This window comes from Puma concolor, chromosome D4, assembly GCF_028749965.1.
Source record: "Puma concolor isolate L17-30 chromosome D4, mPumCon1.1.hap2, whole genome shotgun sequence".
NCBI lineage: Eukaryota > Metazoa > Chordata > Mammalia > Carnivora > Felidae > Puma > Puma concolor.
Window position 1 is genome coordinate 32,146,634 of NC_141679.1, and position 20,624 is coordinate 32,167,257.

Consider the following 20,624-nt stretch of genomic DNA (forward strand, 5'->3'; position numbering starts at 1 on the left):
AAACAGCCTAAATGTCCATCAACTGATGAATGGATAAAGAAGATGTGGTTTATATATACAATGGAATACTACTTGGCAATGAGAAAGAATGAAATCTGGCCATTTAGCAATGTGGATGGAACTGGAGAGTGTTATGCAAAGTGAAATAAGTCATACAGAGAAAGACAGATACCATATGTTTTCACTCTTATGTGGATCCTGAGAAACTTAACAGAAGACCATGGGGGAGGGGAAGGGGGGAAAAAGTTAGAGAGGGAGGGAGGCAAACCATAAGGGACTCTTAAAAACAGAATAAAGTGAGGGTTGATGGGGAGTGGGAAGGAGGGGAAAGTGGGTGATGGGCATTGAGGAGAGCACCTGTTGGGATGAGCACTGGGTGTTGTATGGAAACCAATTTGACAATAAGTTTTATATATATATAAAAGAAATATATATATAAAAGATATATAAATGAAATATATATATATTTATATATATAAATGAAATATATATAATATATATATATTATATATATATAACAGAGAAAGCTGAAAAGTGATCTCTCAGAGATCCTTTTCACATAAAAATATAATAGCTATGTTTCCATAAAACAATGGAGAGATGAAAACATTTCCAAAGACACATAATTTAGAGATCCTCTATTATTCCTCTTGCTTTCAACTGAATTTCTCTATTCTACCACTAACCTTTACCTTATTTCATTTTGTTTAAAAAAGAAATGGGGGTGCCTGGGTGGCTCAGTCCATTAAGCATCAAGTCTTGATTTTGGCTTAGGTCATGATCTCAAGGTTTGTGGGATTTGAGACCTGCATCGAGCTCTGTGCTGACAGCAGAGCCTGCTTGGGATTCTCTCTCTCTGTTCTCTCTCTCTCTGCTCTCTCTCTCTCTCAAAATAAATAAATAAACATTAAAAAAGATCTGAACATACATTCTCCAATTTATTTTTACTACAAATTCTTATTTAAGTATTTTGAAGCTTAAGTCTCACCTCTGTCACTTAATAGCTGTGAGACTTTGGGGAAGCTCCTTAAACTTTCTTTTTATTTTAAGCTTATTTATTTATTTTGAGAAAGAGAAAGAAAGAAAGAGAGCAAATGAGTGCGTCCAGGTGGGGGAGGGGCAGAGAGAGTGGGAGAGAGAGAGAATCCTAAACAGGCTCCTCGCTCAGACACAACCTGATGCAGGGCTCAATCTCATGACTGTGAGATCATGCTTTGAGCCAAAATTAAGAGTCAGATGCTTAACCAACTGAGCCACCCAGGCGCCTAGCACCTTAAACTTTCTAGCATCAGTTTACTTTTTTGTATAATGGGGATAATAATAGTACTTACCTCACAGTATGTGTGGCACATAGAATAATTGTAAAATTAATCTCCTTTTAGAAATATCTTCATGGGGGTTGTATGAAATTCCTCCCTTCTCAGCCCTCTTCTTTGTCTCAGCTGTTTTGTTTTATTTTATTTACAGGGAAAATAGAAGCTGGGGCACCTGAGTGGCTCAGTCCATTAAGCATCTGACTTCGTGAGTTCAAGCCCTGCATCGGGCTCTGTACTGACAGCTCAGACCCTGGAGCCTGCTTCGGATTCTGTTTCCTTCTGTCTCTGCCCCTCCCCTGCTTCCGGTCTGTCTGTCTCTCTCTCTGTCTCTCAAAAACAAACACACATTAAAAAAAGAAGAAAATAGAAGCAGACAAGAACTTTCATATGCTCTTATCTCATCTGCCACTTATGACCTTCATTTGTACTCATATTCTGTCTTCCTATTTAAGCTAATGCCTCCATTTATGCATCCTCTCTCATCTATCCAATGATATCATTCTACCAAATGTCTCTTCCTTTCCCTGAGTCCATTTTTGCCTATTATATCATTTTCACCAGTATACAGAAAGTTATTTCCCCATTAATTAAAACAAACAACAAAAAACCAAAGCACCTTCTCTTGACTGCAACTTGTCCTTCCAGCTACTGCCCTATTTATCTGCTCCACTTTATGATAAAACTTCCTCTCCCCTAATTCTCTTGAACAGACTTCTATGACTTTTACCCACTACTCTACCAACACAGCTCATCAAGGTCATCAATGATTTCCATGTTGCCAAATTCAAAATTAATTCTCAGGCCTCATCTTTTTCAATCTATCACAAGCAGCCCTTGTGATAGATAGAAAGAAAAAGTTATTTTCTTTACCTGGCTTCCAAGACACCCTGCTTTCTCTTGGTTATCCTACCTTACTGAACATTCCTTCTCAGTCTCTTCTGCTGAGTCCTATTCCTCTCCACCATCTCTAAATGTTGGAATGCCCCAGGGCCCGGTCTCTCTTTTTCTCTATCTATGCTCACATTCTAGGTGATTTCTACCAGTCTCATAGCTTAAATATAATCTATATCCTGACAACCCTAAATTTATGCCTCCAGTCTGGTTTATTCCCTTGAACAGGGACTCATACACTAAACTGTCTACTCAATTAAGCCCAATTAGATGTCTAAAAATCATATCAAACTTCACATGTTGAAATCCAAACTCCTGAATCCCTGCCCTGCAAACCTGCTACTCCTTTAGTTTCCCTTATCTAAATTAATGGCAATTCCATTATTCCAGTTTAGACCAAAAATAGAACATCATCTTTTTACTCTTCCTCTTCTTCTTTTTTTTTTTTTTTTTTGACACTTTATATCCAATGTTTAAGAAAATTCTACCTATCCTACTTTCAAGATGATACATCCAGAATCCAACCACCCCTTGCCATCTGAATAGCTGTTAAGGAGAATCATGAAAAACAGGTGACCACCAATTGACCCATGAGTTGGACCCAGGCACTCAAAGGCTTCTCATTCCTTCCCCCACCCTTGGAATGCAGGTTCTACTTGCCTTTCCTGCCCCCCAGAGACTGCTCCAAGAACACAGCCTTGAGATAGTGATGTGATGTTGAAAATACCTACACGATATATATGTGACTGCATCTAAGTAAGGCCTCCTTATATGAACTTTTAAGATCTGATGGGCAGGTGCAGAGATCCATTTGTCTTGCTGCTGCTCAAGAAAAGCCTTATCAAATGTAATTTCCTTTTACTTACTCAACCTGCCACCTACGCACCTGGAGTGGCCTGTTTCTTCCTTTGGTCTCTCCCTGCCCTCTGAATACAGACACCAGTTTCAGATTACATCAGGGAAACTCCTTAAGAGGGTTACAGACTAGTAACCACTATCCTGTTCCAAGCCATCATCGTTTTTGTTTTTGTTTTTGCCTGGATTATTGCTTTTTGTAACTGATTTCCCTGTCATCCCACTACACTAATCTCAGCATGACAGGTAGTGTGAGTGCTTTAAAACATAAGTCAGATCAGGTCCTTCCTCTGCTTAAAACCATTCAATGGTGTCTTATTTCAGAGTAAAAACAAAAGTCCATTAAGACTTACATGATCTGGATACTGTTCCCTATACTTCTCTGATATCTTGACTCTTAGCCTTTTAATCCTCACTCACTCAGCTCTGGATACACCTGTGAACCTTTGCATTTCTTCTACATGCCAAATATGAGGCCAACCTTAGGGCTTCTGCATCTTCTTTTCCTTCAGATATCCATGTGGCTCTCTTCCTCACTTATTTCAGGTCTCTGAATACCAACTCATCAGGGAAGCTTTCCCTGACACCCTACAAAAGAGCAATCATCATCTCATCCAAACCAGGCATTTCCTATTCTCCTTACCGTAATTTAATTTTCTTCATAGTACATATCACTAACTGACATTTTGAGCTTGTCTGTTTCTTCCGAGAATGTACACCACAGATGAAGTCAGAAATCAATAATAGAAGGAAAACTGGAAAATCCGCAAATTTGTGGAAATTTAATTACACACTATTAAACAACTAATGGATTAAAGAAGAAATTATTAAAAAAACCCTGGAAAATACTTATACATAAATGGAAATGAAAACACAACATAGTAAAATGATGGGACACAGTGCGGAAAAAAAACACTGCTAAGGGGGAAATTTAGAGCTATAAAGAAATGTTTACACTAAAAAACAAGAAACATCTCAAATCAACGACCTAACTTTATAACTTTAGAAATTCAAAAAAGAAAAACAAACTAAACCTAAAGCTAATGGAAGGAAGGAACTAAGATATCAGAGGTAAACAATATAGAGAATAGAACAACAATAGAGAAAAATCAATGAAACCAAAATTTCCTTCTTTTAAAAGATCAACAAAATTAACAAATCTTTATCTAGATCAACTTAGAAAAAAAAAAAAGAGAGAAGACTCAAATTAGGAAAATCAGAGATAAAAGTGGGGCCATTACAACCAATCCCATAAAAATAATAATTAGAATGTTATGAAAAATTGTATGCCACCAAATTGGATAATTTAGATGAAACAGACAAATTTCTAAAATCAAAAACCTACCAGGATTAAGTTACAAGGAAACAGAAAATCTGAATATGCCTATAACTATTAAAGGAGAATGAATCATTAATTCAAAAGTCTCTCAACACAGAAAAGTTTGGATCTAATGCACTCACTGGTGAAATCTACCAACATTTAAGAACTAATACCTTTCTTTTGCAAACTTTTCCCCCAAAAAACTGAAAAGTAAGAAAAACTTCCTAATTCATTCTTTGAGGCCAGCATGACGCTAATGCCAAAGGCTGACAAGGACACTACAAAAAAAACTAGACAAGTATCTCTCTTTTTTTCTTTTTTGTACATTTTAATTCCAGTTAGTTAACAATTAGTGTTATATTAGTTAAGATGTACAATATAGTGCTTCAACAATTCAATACTTCATCCTGGTGCCCATCACTACAAGTGCACTCCATAATCGCCATCACATTTTTAACCCATCCTCTACCCTCCTCCCATGTAGTAACCATCAATTTTTCTCTATAGTTGAGTCTGTTTCCTGGTCTGTCTGTCTCTCTCTCTATAGATGTAGATATATAGATATAGATAGATTTCTCCTTTGCTTATTTTGTTTCTTAAATTCCACATGAGTGAAATCATATGGCATTTGTCTTTTTCTGACAGTTTGATTAGCATTATACTCTCTAGCTCCATCCATGTTACTGCAAATGACAAGATTTCCTTCTTCTTTATGGCTGAATAATATTCCATTGTATGTATGTATGTGTGTGTGTGTGTATCTATCTATATCTACATCTACATCTACATCTACATCTACATCTATATCTATATCTATATCCATATGCCACTTCTTTATCCATTCATCAATTAGTGAACACCTGGGATGCTTCTGTATCTTTGCTACTGTAAATAATGTTGCTATAACATAGGGATGCTGTATCACTTTGAATTAGTGTTCTTGTATCCTTTGGGTAAATACCCAGTAGTGCCATTGCTGGATCATCATTTTAACTTTCTGAGGAGCTTCCATACTGTTTTCAACAGTACCTGCTCCCAGTGACACTGTAAGAGGGTTTCCCTTTCTCTGCAACCTCGTCAACACCTGTTGTATTTTATGCTGTTGATTTTAGCCATTGTGACAGGTGTGGGGCAATATCTCATTGTAGTTTTGATTTGCATTCCCTGAAGGTAAGGGATGATGAACATCTTTTCATATGTCTCTTTGCTATCTGGATGTCTTCTTTGGAGTAATGTCTGTTCATGTCTTCTGCCTACTGTTAACTGGGTTATTTGTTTTTTGGGTGTTGAGTTGTGTTAAGTTCTTGAGTTGTATAAGTTCTTTATATATTTTGGATACTACCCCTTTATCAGATGTGTCATTTGCAAATATCTTCTCTTATTTAGTAGGTTGCCTTTTAGTTTTGTTGACTGTTTCCTTCCTTGTACAGAAGCTTTTTATTTTGATGTTGTCCCAATAATTTATTTTTTCTTTTTAGGTTTTTTAATGTCCCAAACATTTATTTTTTCTTTTTGGGTCTTTTGATGTTGTTCCAATAATTTATTTTTTCTCTTTAGGTCCTTAATCCACTTTGAATTTAGTTTTGTGTATGGTGTAAGAAAGGAATACGGTTTCCTTTTTTTGCATGTTGCTGCCCAGTTTTCGCAATACCATTTGTTGAAGAGACTATCCTTTTCCCATTGGATATTCTTTCTTGCTTTATCAAAGATTACTTGACCATACAACTGTGGGTTCATTCCATTTCAATACCATTCCATTGATCTATGTGTCTATTTTTGTGTCAGTACAATAAATACTGTTTTGATTACTACAGCTTTGTTAATATAACTTGAAGTCCAGAATTGTGATGTCTCCAGTTTTGTTTTCCTTTTTCAAGACTGTTTTGGCTATTCAGAATATTTTGTGGTTCCACGCAATTTTAGGGTTGCCTGTTCTAGGTCTGTAAAACATGTTATTGGTATTTTGATTGGGATTGCATTAAAGGTGTAAATTGCTTTTTGAAGTACAGACATTTTAACAGTACTTGTTTTTCCAATCCTTGGGCATTGAATGTCTTTCCATTTCTTGGTGTCTTCAATTTCTTTCATCACTGTTTTATAGATTTCAGAGTACAGGTCTTTTACCTCTTTGGTTAGGTTTATTCCTGGGTATCTTATTATTTTTGGTGTAATTGTAAATGGGATTGATTCCTTAATTTCTCTTTCTGCTGCTTCATTATTGGTGTATAGAAATGCAACAGATTTCTGTATATTGATTTTGTATCCTGTGGCTTTACTAAATTTGTTTAGCAGTTCTAGTCATTTTTTTTTAGTGGAGTTTTTGGGCTTTCTATATATAGTATCATGTCATCTGCAAATAATGAATGTTTTACTTCTTCCTTGCCAGTTTAGATGCCTTTTATTTATTTTTGTTGTCTGAGACCACTGTGGCTAGGACTTTCAGTACTATGTTGAATAAGTGGTGAGAATGGACATCCTTGTCTTGTTTCTGACCTTAGGGAGAAAAATTTGTTGAAGGTTTTTTTACCATGAATGATGTTGTATTTTGTCAAATGCTTTTTCTGCATCTACTGAAATGATCCTATGGTTCTTATCTTTTCTCTTATTGATGTGGTATATTACGTTGACTGGTTTGCAACTATTAAACTACCACTACAACCTAGGAATAAATCACATTTGTTTCTGGTGAATGATCTTCTTAATATACTGTTGAATTTGGTTTGTCAGTATCTGTTGAGGATTTTTGCATATATGTCAATCAGGGATATTGGCCTGTAGTTATCTTTTTTAGTGGTGTGTCTATCTGGTTTTGTTATCAGGGTAATCCTGGCCTCATAGAATGAATTTGGAAGTTTTCCTTCCTTTTCTATGCCCTGGAATAGTTTGAGTAAAACAGGTATTAATTCTTCTTTAAATATTTGGTAGAATTCACCTGTGAAGTCATCTAGTCCTGGAGTTTTTTTGTTGGAAATTTTTTGATTATTCATTCAATTTCTTTCCTGGTTATCAGCCTGTTCAAATCTTCTATATCCTCCTGTTTCAGTTTTGGTAGTTTATAGGTTTCTAGGAATTTATCCATTTCTTCTTGGTTGTCCAATTTGTTGGCATGCAGTTTTTCATAATATTTTCTTATAATTATTTGTACTTCTGTGGTGTTGGCTGTTATTTCTCCTCTCTCATTTGTGATTTTATTTGAGTTCTTTCTGTTTTTTCCCTGATAAGCCTGACTAGACTTCTATCAATTTTAATTGTTTGTTGTTCTTTTTCTCACTCCCTTAGATGTAAGGTTAGGTTGAGATTTTTCTTGCTTCTAATTGAGCCCTTTATTTCTGCTTTATTATTCCTTATCTCTGTATTAAGGGTCTCACTCATGTCTTCCACTCTCTTCTCAGGTCCACTGAGTATCCTTATGATCACTGCTTTAAATTCTCTATCAGGCATATTACTTATATCTGTTTGGCTTAGATCTCTGGCTGTGGCCTTGTCCTGTTCTTTCATCTGGGATAAGTATCTCTGTCTACTCATTTTGTCTGCCTCTCTGGGTCTGTTTCTCTGTGTTAAGAAAAGCAGCTATGTCTTCTGCTCTTGAAAGAAGTGACTTTATGAAGAGGAGGTTCTGGAGTGTCCTGCAGTGCAGTGTCCCCTATTCACCAGAACCTGGCACTTCAGGAGAATGTCCTATGTGTATTGCTTATGCCTTACTGTAATGTCCAAATTACTTTTCCTTTCAGAGCAGTCGTCTGCGCTGACCCTCTGCCTGTTGTGGGCTATGCTTACTCTGTGGTATTAGTGGGACTCAGGCCGACCAGCTCTAAGAGGGGAGAGCTCACCAGGGAACCTGGAAGTGGGCAATCGGTGTTAGTGAAATTATATTGGGCCACTAGTCCTCTGCAGGATCTCTCAAAGCGCTATGGCTGTGGGGGATGTGAAGCTCGTCTGGGCGCAAGATGATGGCTGGGCATGGCCTGCAGCAGCAGATATGCACCTGGAGTCTGAGCAGGGTACCTATGCAACTTTAACAAAACTTGCCTGAGTGCTGGTATCTGTGCAGCTTTGTCTCCTATAGCTGGTTCTATGTTTATCCTGAGGGTCAGGGAGGAAAATGGTGCCTGCCAGCTTCCTTATTTTGAAAAAAGTTCACCAAGTCTAAAATCAGTATGAACAGATCTGTTTCCTGTTTGCCCCTGGCGTTGTGTAAACTGCTGTTTTTATGTTGCCTCTCTGCACAGGCTGTTATCTCTTTAAAGGCAGGAACCCAGCAGCTATCACTTACCCTCCTGGCTCACCCAGTGCTTAGTCAGCAGACTTTTAGAGCTCCAGGCTCCAATTCCCACTGGTTTTACAAACTCATGGAATTCAGCCCCTCTGGTTTTTAAAGCCAAACATTATGGGGATTAGTCTTCCCCATTGTGAGCTCCCTGGCAGAAGTACCTGTTTCTTCACCCTCTCTGTGTACACAACCCTTTCCCTCCTGCTGGCAGCCTCCCTCCACATTTTGGACTTCCCTAAACTTTCAGATGCAGCTTCTTCTCTATATTTAGTTGTGGAGTTTGGTCTGCCAGTCTTCAGATTGCTCTCTGATTTATTGACTTGGGTGGATGATATCTAGCTGTAAACATGGGATGGTGTGAGCTCAGGATCCTCCTACTCTGCCATTGTTCCCATGCTCCCCCAGACCAGTATCTCTTATAAACACTGATGCAGAAATCTTCAACAAAATATAAGCAAATGGAATTCTGCAGCATACTGAAAGGACCTGAACAAATGGGATTTATTGCTAGAATGCAAGGATAGTTCAACATATGAAAACTGATTAATGTAACATACCACATTGACACAAGAAAGCAAAGAAACCACATGATCATCTCAATCATTGCAGAAAAAGCATTTGACAAAATTCATCATTCTTTCATGATAGAAACACTCAACAAATAGAAGGAAGCTATCTCAATATAAGAAAAGCCATAAGGAAAACCCATAGTGAACATCACACTCAATGATGAAAGACTGAAATCTTTTCCTTCTAAGTTTGGGTAGAAGGCAAAGATACTCACTTTTGCTACTTCTATTCAACACAGGACTAGAAGTTCTAGACCAAGGGGTGCCTGGGTGGCTCAGTTGGTTGAGTGTCTGACTTCAGTGCAGGTCATGATCTCACGGCTTGTGAGTTTGAGCCCTGCATTGGGCTCTGTGCTGAGAGCCCAGAGCCTGGAGCCTGCTTCTGATTCTGTGTCTCCCTCTCTCTCTGCCTTTAACCCACTTGCATTCTGTCTCTGTCTCTCTCAAAAATAATAAACAAACATTAAAAAAAAAAAAAAAAAAAGAAGTTCTAGACCAAGCATTATGCAGGAAAAAGAAAAGGCATCCAAATTGAAAAGAATAATCTTTTCACAAACAACATGATCTTACATGTAGCAAACCCTACAGAGCCACAAAAAAAATTGTTATAACTAACTAAATGAGTTTAGCAAAGTAGCAGGATACAAAGTCAACATGCAAGAATCAGTTGCATTTCTATACAGTAACAATGATCAATCTGAAAAGCATCTTAAAACAATTCCATTTTTAATAGCATAAAAAAGAATAAAACACTTAGGAATTAATCAAGGATGTGAGAGACCTGTACAATGAAAAGTACAAAACACTGGAGAGAGAGATTAAAGATGACATAAATAAATGGAAACACATCCATGTTTATGGATTAGAAGACTTAATATTTTTAAGATGTCAATACTACCCAATGGGCTCTACAGATTCAAGGCAATCCCTATCAAAATCCCAATTATATTTGTTACAGAAATAGAAAAACCTATTCTAAAACTCGTATGGCATCTCAAGGGACTTGAGCCAAAACAATCTTGAAAAATAAAAACAAAGTTGGAGTGCTCACACTTCCTTGTTTCAAAACTTACTACTAAACTTACTAATAATTTCTTGGGAATTACACCAAAGGCAGAGGCAACAACAAAAAAAGACAAACTGGACCTCATGAAAAATTTCAAAAATTGCTCATCAAAGGCACTATCAACAAAACAGAAAGCTAACACACAGAATGGAGGGAAACACTTGCAAATCATATACCCAATAAGGGATTAATAGCCAGAATATACAAGGAATTCCTAAAAATCAACATAAATCAACAAGCAGATTCAAAAATGGGCAAAAAACTTAAATAGCCATTTCTCCAAAGATATGTAAGTAACCAATAAGCACATGAAAAGATACCCATTTTATTTCAATATTAGGTAAATACAAATCAAAAGTACAAAAATATACCACCTAGTGCTCACTAGAATGGTTACTAGTAAAAAAAACAAAAAAAACCAAAAAACCAAAAAACCAAAAAAACCCAGAAAATAACAAATGTTGGTGAGGATGTGGAGAAATTGGGATCCTTGTGCATTGTTGGTGGGAATGGAAAACTGTACAGTCACTTGGAAAAGAGTATGGTGGTTCCTTAAGAAATTAAAAATAAAACTACCCTACAACCCAGCATTGCACTACTGGGTATTTATCCAAAGGATATGAAAATGTTGATTCAAAGGGGCACACGCACCCCAAAGTTTATAGCAGTGCTATCAACGACAGCCAAATTATGGACAGAGCCCAAATACAAATGTTCATCAACTAATAAATGGATAAAGAAGATGTGTGTGTGTGTGTGTGTGTCTGTGTGTGGTGGAATATTACTCAGTGATCAAAAAGAATGAAATCTTGCCATTTGCAACAACATGGATGGAACTAGTATTATGCTAAATACACTGAATATGCTGAAATAAGTCAGTCGGAGAAAGATAAATATCATATGATTTCATTCTTATGTGGAATTTAAGAAACAAACAAGATCAACATAGGGGAAGGGAAGGAAAAATGAAATACAGTAAAAACAGAGAGGGAGGCAGACCATAAGAGACTCTTAAATACAAAGAACAAACTGAGGGTTCATGGAGGAGCCATGGGTGGGGGATGGGCATTAAGGAGGGCACTTGTTGCGATGAGCACTGGGTGTTACATATGTAATTGATGAATCACTGGGTTGTACTCCTGAAACCAATACTACACTTTATGTTAACTACTTGAATTTAAATAAACAAATAAATAAAAACAAAACAAAACAAATAAAATGAAATAAAAATAGAATTACCATATGATCCAGCAATTCCACTTCTAAGTATATACCCAAAAGAAGTGAAAGCAGTATCTTGAAGAGATATTTGTACACCCATGTTCTTAGCAACATTATACATAATAGCTAAAACATGAAAACCACCCAAGCATCAGCACTGACAGATAAATAAGCAAAATGGTATACACACACAATGAAATACTGAGCCTTAAAAAGGAAGGAAATTCTGACATATGCTACAACGTGAATGAACCTCGACAATATTATACTAAGTGAAAGAAGATAGTCACAAAAACACAAAAATATAAATGCTGTGCATTACATGAGGTACTTAAGAGCAGTCAAATCATATAGACAAAGTAGAATGGTGGTTGTGAGGGGTGGGTGGAAAGGAAAATGGGGAGTTATTTAATAGGTACAGTTTCATTTTCACAAGATAGTAGGGTTCTGTTTAAACAGCACTACTTTTTCAGGGCTTAGAAGTGCCTTGCACACAGCAGGCACTCAAACATAACTGTTGAATTATAAATCAATGGAAAAATACCAAATGATTCCAGAACATCTTCCCATAATCACAAACTAAGAACCCTAAAATAAGTAAAACGTTATAAAGCTCAAAGTACCTGTTTCTTTGAAAAGCTTTCATCAACTTTGGTTCCCATGGCAGCAACTCATTTAAAAGACGTATCAATGTACCATGCAATTCTTTTACAGCTTGCCTCCGATGATACCATTTGCCCTAAAAACACAATATTAAAGTAAATCCTTTAGATTTAATCTAAAAGTAAATGTCAAGCCTTATTTTCTGAGTAAAACACAAAACAAAACACCAATACTCATCAAATGAGTATATCTTTTTTAGAAGGTTGCAGAAAGAGGAAAAATATTCTGTAATAAATTTATAATATTTTAAAGATTCTCAATTCTACTAGAGAAATCTAAAACCTATTTAATCAAACAAGGAGACAAAATTTTTTTTTAAGTTTTTAATTGGGTCAACTGTAAATATTTTAATAAGTCATTTCTAAATACATGTAAAAATACAAACATTCATAAAAATTCGCTAAATATGTAAATGGTATGGTTTACTTCTGTAAAGTTTTTGTAATTATCCCAAAGAGTGGGGAAAAAAGAGAAAAAAGTCAGGATTATTATATTCAAGCACAGTCTTAACACACTTCCTTAGGAAGTTTTACAATTATTTTTACTTAAAAATATTTCCAGCACAAACAGATAAGTGGTCATAATTTTCAACACTATAATGCTACAGCTACACTGAGTTAATAATTACTGACACCCCCTCTCCATTTGTTAAGTATTATCCAAAGTATTTAACTCATATATCTATCTCTATTTCTATCTATCTGTATCTCTATCTAGAAGGGGAAAAGGAGGGAGGGAAAAGGAGGAGGAAAGTGAGGAAGAAAAGGAGGGGAAAGAATGGAGGGGTTGAATGAGCATGAGAATACACATGTACTTTAGTGTTATGAAAACATTTCTAATGTACGTGCCTTTTTAGTCTCACTTAACAAATGAAACTAAGGCCGAGAGATTAAATGACTTGTTTATGGTCCTATGACTTGAATCCAGATCTACCTTATGTTGAAGTACAAGTTCTTAGAACTACATCACTCTACTCTATCTACTACATCACTCTACTCTACATGTCTACTCTTTAAAGCTGTATTGCATAAATTCAATGACATAGGTTATAAAAACCATTAGTAAAGATACACTTCACCAGTACCCATAAAATTATTCAAATACCATAGGAACAATAAGGTTACAGAAGTTATATCGTTAGGTAGCCAACTCCCCCCTTTTCCACAATGTTAGTGTATACCTATCACCATCACCATCTTCATCATCATCATCATCATCATCACTACCATCTTCATCATTTGCTGCTCTATAACCATGTGGTATTTCTTTTTTTTGTTGAGATATAATTCATATACCATACAGACCACTCATTTTTTTCTTTTGTAACAAAAAATACACAACTATATATATTGTGGATCACAATTAACATGCAAAAATTAGACTTCATCTCATAGCAACTATTGAGTTAATTTACCACATAGGTAGAACACTATGGCAGAAAAATAACCACATCCTAAAGCAAAATGTATTCTGAATCTGTGCATAAATTTCCCAATTTTATATATATATATAACCGTCAACATTTCAGCCACTTACTGAAATGTGAAATTTATCTATGTATGTGAAATTTTAGTCACAAACATAAATGATGAATAGTGTAGTTCCTACTCCAACAGAATATTTATGCATGTAGAAATAAACAAGTACATTTTTGCTTCTGAGGTTTTTACATCTTGGAAGGGAACTGTTTATTAGAAGAGTAGGAAGATTTGGGATTATATGTGTGCACATAATGAATATGGAACCTAGGCTCAATGATTAACCCTTATCTTTTTAATGACATGACAAATCAGACTATTGTGAAAAAATTTCAAGGAAAGTAATTATTTCCTATATCGTTTATATATTATATCAATCATTATTATATCAATTGTATCAATCATTTATATATCAATTATATTTCATATAATAAACTAGACAGACTTTTCTTCTTGTCAAATGCTTTCTCAAAGGACTCAAAGTAAGTTATATCTCAAAAGTTTATTTTCTCAAAAAAAAAAAGGGGGTTAGAAGATAGTATAAAGTGCTTATTCTAACCCATGAAAACAAAACTATTAAACAATAAACAATACTTTTATTTAGGGAGAGGTAAATGAGGAAGATGAAAAGGCAGATGACAGACAGTCACCCTAAATCCTTTGTGGAATGAGGTAGTACTCTCAGTTTAAAAAAAAAAAAAAAAGGTAGAGATTCTTTTTTTTTTTTCTTTAACAGGGCATACAACAGCATTATTTCTCAACTTTTTAACTACTACTTGGCTCAAAAATGAAATGGTAAGAATAGAAGCAGAAAGACGAAAGGCATGAGTAATGAAGGTTTAGGGAGATTATCATCTTTGTGGTATACTTAATTGGAAAAGTGTTAAAAGACTAGAGAGCACCAGGCATTCTCTTTTTTTCTTTCAATTTTTCTTTATAATTTTTATTTATTTTTGAGAGAGAGAGAGAGAGAGAGAGAGAGAGAGAGAGAGAGACAGAATCTGAAGCAGGCTCCAGGCTCTGAGCTGTCAGCACAGAGCCCGGCGTGGGGCTCAAACTTAGGAATCACGAGATCATTACCTGAGCTAAAATCAGACATTTAACTGACTGAGCCACCCAGGCACCCCGAGAGCACCAGGCATTCTGAAGTTTTTGTAACTGAGGGTTATATGGGGGAAGAATGGCAGATGCAGAATGAACCTGGGTAGTATGGCTTCTATCTGGATTAGTGTAGTGGTGATGGTGTGGGTGTAGAAGGATGAGCAGTATTGTGGGACCTTGAGACTAGGTAGATGAGGCAAAGGAAAAGGAGTCTGTGTAGCTGAATGTCATTATTTTAAGACATTTGTCAGCTGTGTTTGTGTCTCTATTAAATTATAGCATTAATTTTTGTAGAAAAGACATTAAAAAAGATTAGGAGAATTTTATCTTTTGATTTTGATTACTAAATTTTAATTAATCTAATGTCCAGAAAATGTATTACTGAACTATCCAACTATATATACAGAGAAGGGATCATAAATATTAATCAGAGAATAGAATTCTAACTTTCATATAATTCTGTCTTATCTGCTGACCTGTTTGAAAATGCCTATAGCTTTCTAACTTTATATATGTTTTTTGGCCTTCTTCCCCTTTTTTAATATTGTATATTCTCAACTTGGGGTAGTGATGGTATGGTATTTCATTATTTAAAAATGCATATTTAATTATTATATATTTGGAAAACAAAAAGTCTATTATTCTCATAAAAGAAATTATAGAAAGAGTGATAAAAACTAGAAGATACATGTAAAGAATACAATGACCTCAATAAAGGATATCACTATATCCTGCCATGGGGTATGTGTGTCCACAGTTTTTATGTTTACCAAAAGGGGATACACATTTAAAAAAGTTCAGAATCGCTGCACTGGGACTGGTATTTTAGGTAAGGTGATTTAACCACTTGACAGTAAAAAAGAAACTCACACTGACTGTTTCATTTACCATCTTCTTTGGTCAATAGAAACCAAATGGAATTAATATAACGTGTCCCCTCCTACCTAGTGGTGGTCTTGGAGTGTCACAGTATACAATGAAACTAATATAAAGAGAAAAAAGTTACGAATTTTTAAAAGAAGTTAGAGATGGCAACCATCTGCCTTAACTTAGGTCTAATGTAAAAATTTATAGAAAATCAAATATTTCCCGAATTTAAATCAGGTCATTAACTAAAAGCTAGCAATAGCTTTTGTGACTGATCAGCTTTATTTACATATACAAAAAGGCAAAACTGAGAACAACTACTGCGTTTCTTCTAGGATGAAATTATTAAAGCTAAAGGGAAGGAGGAGAACACAGACTCAGTGAAACACAGGGAAGTGCCTGTAGACAGAGGCAGACTTTCAGCTAGAATTCTAGGTCTTCTGAATGTTAAAATCCCTTCTTCCACACAATGCTGTCCCACTTGGCCTACATACAGACAATTCCTAAAGAATAAGAGACTGTATTACCTAAGTACCTATCTTTACACGTAGGTGTCTCTGTAATGCAAAAATTAAAATCTATAAAATTTAGTTTATTTACAATATTACTTAAAATTATACTGTTCTAAAGTTTAAAACTGGACTAAAAAACACGGAAAACAGCAAATTCCTCATCTTCAAACACTTAAGAGAGAATATGGATGTAATAAAAATCAGAAAGGTTCTTACAATCTTTATCTGTAGATATCAACACAGAATTGAAAATAAAGACAGTAGGTATAGAAGGACTAGTAAGAGGTCATTTGTGAAACAGTGTTATAACTATTTCTCTAATAAAAAAATATTTTATAAGCTTTGTGTATATAAGTGTAGTCCTAACACTTTTTATAAACAGGTATGTGAAAAGGGGGAAGAATAAACTGTTTTTCATTTAATATTATTTTCATTTAATATTTCATTCAATATTAGAATTCTATTTTCAGGGATAAAAACTATCTTGTAAGATAATCCCAATGTATTATGTGAACTTAATAATGCAAACATTTACTGAAGGTCACGTTAAAAGAGGAGAGTAATATTTTTCTTTTATGAACCTAATATAAAGTTTAACATAAAGTATGAATTTCAAGCATACACCATAGAGCCAAAGGCATTTAATATGGTCTAAATCTGAAGCTTACCTTTCAATACTTCTCATCCAATGTCCACAGCAGCTGCAGATTGCCAGCTCCCTTTCCATGAGATGCCCCAAATGTCAAACAATGGAGGTATTATAACCTCATAGGGATTACTACAAAAAGAACCTGGTCTATGGTTACAAGATAAAACTTTTATTATATTATGCAGTTTTATAAGTTTCTGAATAAGATACACTAATAACCTAAGGAACCATACAGGAAAAGAAACTTGAAAAAAAACTTACAAAACTACACAATATTATAAAATGAAAAGCTGAGTCTATGTGTGTGAAATGAGTGGGGAGGGAAACTTACCTTACAACTAAAGAACGATTCCATTCTGCTGCAGTAATCAGGGATGGGTATGACAGAACCAGCATAATGCTGGCTGGGGTGTTGCAAGGACAGGGAGTTGGCAATCTACTGATGCTGGAGACATTGGACACCTAAAAGAAGAACAAAAGGAAAACAAATAAATTCCAGGTTCCTTACATGTCTCATCATCATGGATGTATTTTACACATTTTAATAATTGTAGATGCTGTGAATGTTAAACTTAGGTGAAAGTAACTTGTTTACACAAGTCATCCTATTACTTATATAGATTTTCTTATAACATTATATGTAAACAAAATAGCTGTTGACAGCTATATGAAGAAAAAAATAAAATCATATATAAATATACAAAGAATGCTTTTATAAATTGAGAAGGTACTAATGTGTTAAGAACAGTAAAAAAACAAGATGTATATAACAAAAACATCAATACTATTTTTCTATTTTTCTATACTCCTTTATTTATAAATGTTAGATCACAGAAACTGGACCATATGACAAAATATTTTTTTGTTACAGGCTTGGCTCTTGTCACATAAATTGTGACAAGGGATTGGAAAAGGGATTAAATAACAATATATCGAGCTTTTCAAATAAAATACAAATAACTTTGAGAAAAGCTAACTGTACACAAAGGTGTCTCATTTAAAATCACTAGCAGTATCTGAAGGTAACTTGTAAATAATTTCAACTCCTATGTATAAAAACACAGCACAAATCAAATTAACTATAATTAAGTATATTAATAAACCAATTATTTGGCATTCTCCTTAGTCTAAATAATATTAAATGAAAAGGTAGTATTTACTTTTTCTTATTGCTTACCTAAATAAACTATCATCATACTCATGTATTCCTGCATACGCACAGTTTTAGGGGTAAAGTATTACATTCACCTTTTTGGTATACAGTCCCTTGGAAAAGTGCTAGTTTGACAGTATAGTGAAATATATGCATATTAACATCAGAAAAGTTAAAAGGTATTAACACTGCCAGAGGTTCTAATATGAACTATCTCATGCTAGTATTGCTAGTATTTTCTCTCATCCATTTTCACCTAAGACTAATTTAACAGAAAAAGGGGCACCTGGGTGGCTCAGTCGGGTAAGTGTCCGACTTTGTCTCAGGGCATGATCTCACAGTTCGTGGGTTCGAGCACCGCATCGGGCTCTGTGCTGACAGCTCAGAGCCTGTAGCCTGCTTCAGATTCTGTGTCTCCCTCTCTCTCTGCCCCTTCCCCACTCACGCTGTGTCTCTGTCTCTCAAAATAAATAAACATTAAAAAAATTTTTTTTACAGACTAATTTAACAGAAAAGCATTTGTACTTTATTTTAAAGGCATCCCACACTGAACAACATATACAACATGCCCATTATATATCCATAATAGCATTTAACTAGAAAGCATGAAAACAAACAACTGCATCAATGCTGAAAATTTACTGCAAATTTCAATGGCATTTAGTTTTGTAGAGAGGAAAACTGGGTAAAAGATCATATTCCTAGTCAGGTAATTACTACTACTGGGGAAGAAAATCTAACAATATGTATGTACAGATGGTATATAACCACTTTCATTTACAAAGAAGAACGAATTCTGGATTGGAAATTAACCACAGGTTGAGTATCTGAATTTGACCTTTTTCAAAAGTAAATGGTGGTAGCAAATAAATTGATAAAATTTGATCAATCTATACCTGATATATCAGAAAGGTGGGTTCTCAAGCAATTCACTGCACAGTCTGAATCACTAAGCAATGCTACATTTGGTATCATCAGAGCATAAAAAAATTCCACATAAGTGACATGAAGATTGGGACTATATGAAGAGCAAGGACAGTAACCTACTTATTTTTACTTTCTCAGGTTCTATCACAATGCCTAGCACAGAGTGGGCCTACAAAAAGTATTCAAACTACATAAGTAAATTTCTTATTTAACTGAGGTTTTCTGCTCAGATGCAAAAGATTTTTTAATTGAGGGAAATATGTCTTCTAGATTTTCTGAACACACAATGAATATAATTTAACTCTTGATGACTTGAATCATCATAAACAAATTATTGTGTTACATTTTAATACAGTGACTCTCAGGGACTGTTCACATTTCTCTATGATCTGTATTTCTACATCAAATGATTATTGACTATATTTTTGGACTACCAAGACATACTCTTACAGGTTTTTCTAATTGCCTGTCAGTGTTTCATGCTACTGTCAATAAACCTGCCTTAAATTGCTCTTGTCCTAATTAAAAGCACCTACTACTACTTGTTAGCATCACATATTGTTTAAAAAGTATTTACAGGTAAGCCTTTTTCTATATTAAAAATAATTTTCATTCCAGTGTAATTAACATACTTTATATTAGTTTCAGGTGTACAAAATAGTGGTTCAACAGTCCCACATATTACTCACATGCTCATCAAGTGTACTTTTTAAAAAATGTTTATTTATTTTTGAAGAATGGGTAGAGAGAGAGGGAGACACAGAATCTGAAGCAGTCTCGAGGGTCCAAGCTGTCAGCACAGAGCCCAATGAGGGGCTCAAACCCACGAGCTGTGAGATCATGACCTGAGCCGAAGTCGGATGCTCAACCAACTGAGCCACCCAGGTGCCCCAAAAGAAGTGTACTCTTAATCCCCTTCACCTCTTTCACCCATCCCCTCTACCTACCTCTCTCTCTGGTAACCATCTGTTTAGTCTCCTATAGTTAAGAGTCTGTTTTTTGGTTTGTTTCTTTTGTGCACTCTACACCCTCTATGCAGGCTCCTTTCTACTCTCTGCAGATTCTGAGTTGATCTTTCTTTAATATGTAATGTATCATTTTTTTCTTTTCCTAAAGTCTGGTAAAATGGTAGGGAAGTTCTATTACTGTTCAATTCTCTCAGTTTTTTTTTTTTTTTTTTTTTTTTTTTTTTATATTTTTTACCAATTCACAAAATGCATTCAACTATTCTATCTTTAAATTTTGGGGTCTTTCCAAAGAGTTCAATATCTTCTGTAATATAAAAAGTTGGAATGATGTGAAGCTTATGGAGGGGTGCCTTAATCACCCCAAAGATTTCAATTCAATTTTCCACAACTTTTGTCAGTGGAACGTAGTAACTATTAAATAGCTAATACAAATTTAGTTGGTGCTTTGAAACTTATTTGACATATAAATGTTATATTTGTGTGTGATATGTTAATTCAGAAGGGTTTAAGCCACACTATGAAGCTCTAGCTATAGAAGAATCTGTAACTTAGTTCAACACTTCCTTTGAAGCTCACTTCAATTATCTGCCTGATATAAAAATACAAAATAACCCTTTTCCCTTTTAATTGCAACTTTCTTTTGAAGAAAAGGGGTTTTCAAGTAATTGTTTTTATGAAAGTTTCCCTAATGGGATTAAAACTATGCCAAACTGTAATTAAGTAGAAACAGTGAGCTCTATTAACAGGGGTTAAAATCCAGTTCTAGGTTGAGTAGTTATTAAAGGTCAAAAAAAAAA

The 20,624-nt window shown here is 35.0% G+C and overlaps 1 protein-coding gene across 2 annotated transcripts in view; it reads right to left on the minus strand.

Annotated features, from left to right (window-relative positions):
• The window catches only part of BRD10 (bromodomain containing 10), a 134,060-nt gene that overhangs the window by 15,962 nt on the left and 97,474 nt on the right, over positions 1 to 20,624 (minus strand). For both annotated transcript variants that reach the window (XM_086685215.1, XM_025927397.2), the window contains one exon: positions 12,133 to 12,248. In XM_086685215.1, coding sequence (XP_086541341.1) covers positions 12,133 to 12,248 — 116 coding nt within the window. The remainder of the gene's footprint in view (positions 1 to 12,132; positions 12,249 to 20,624) is intronic.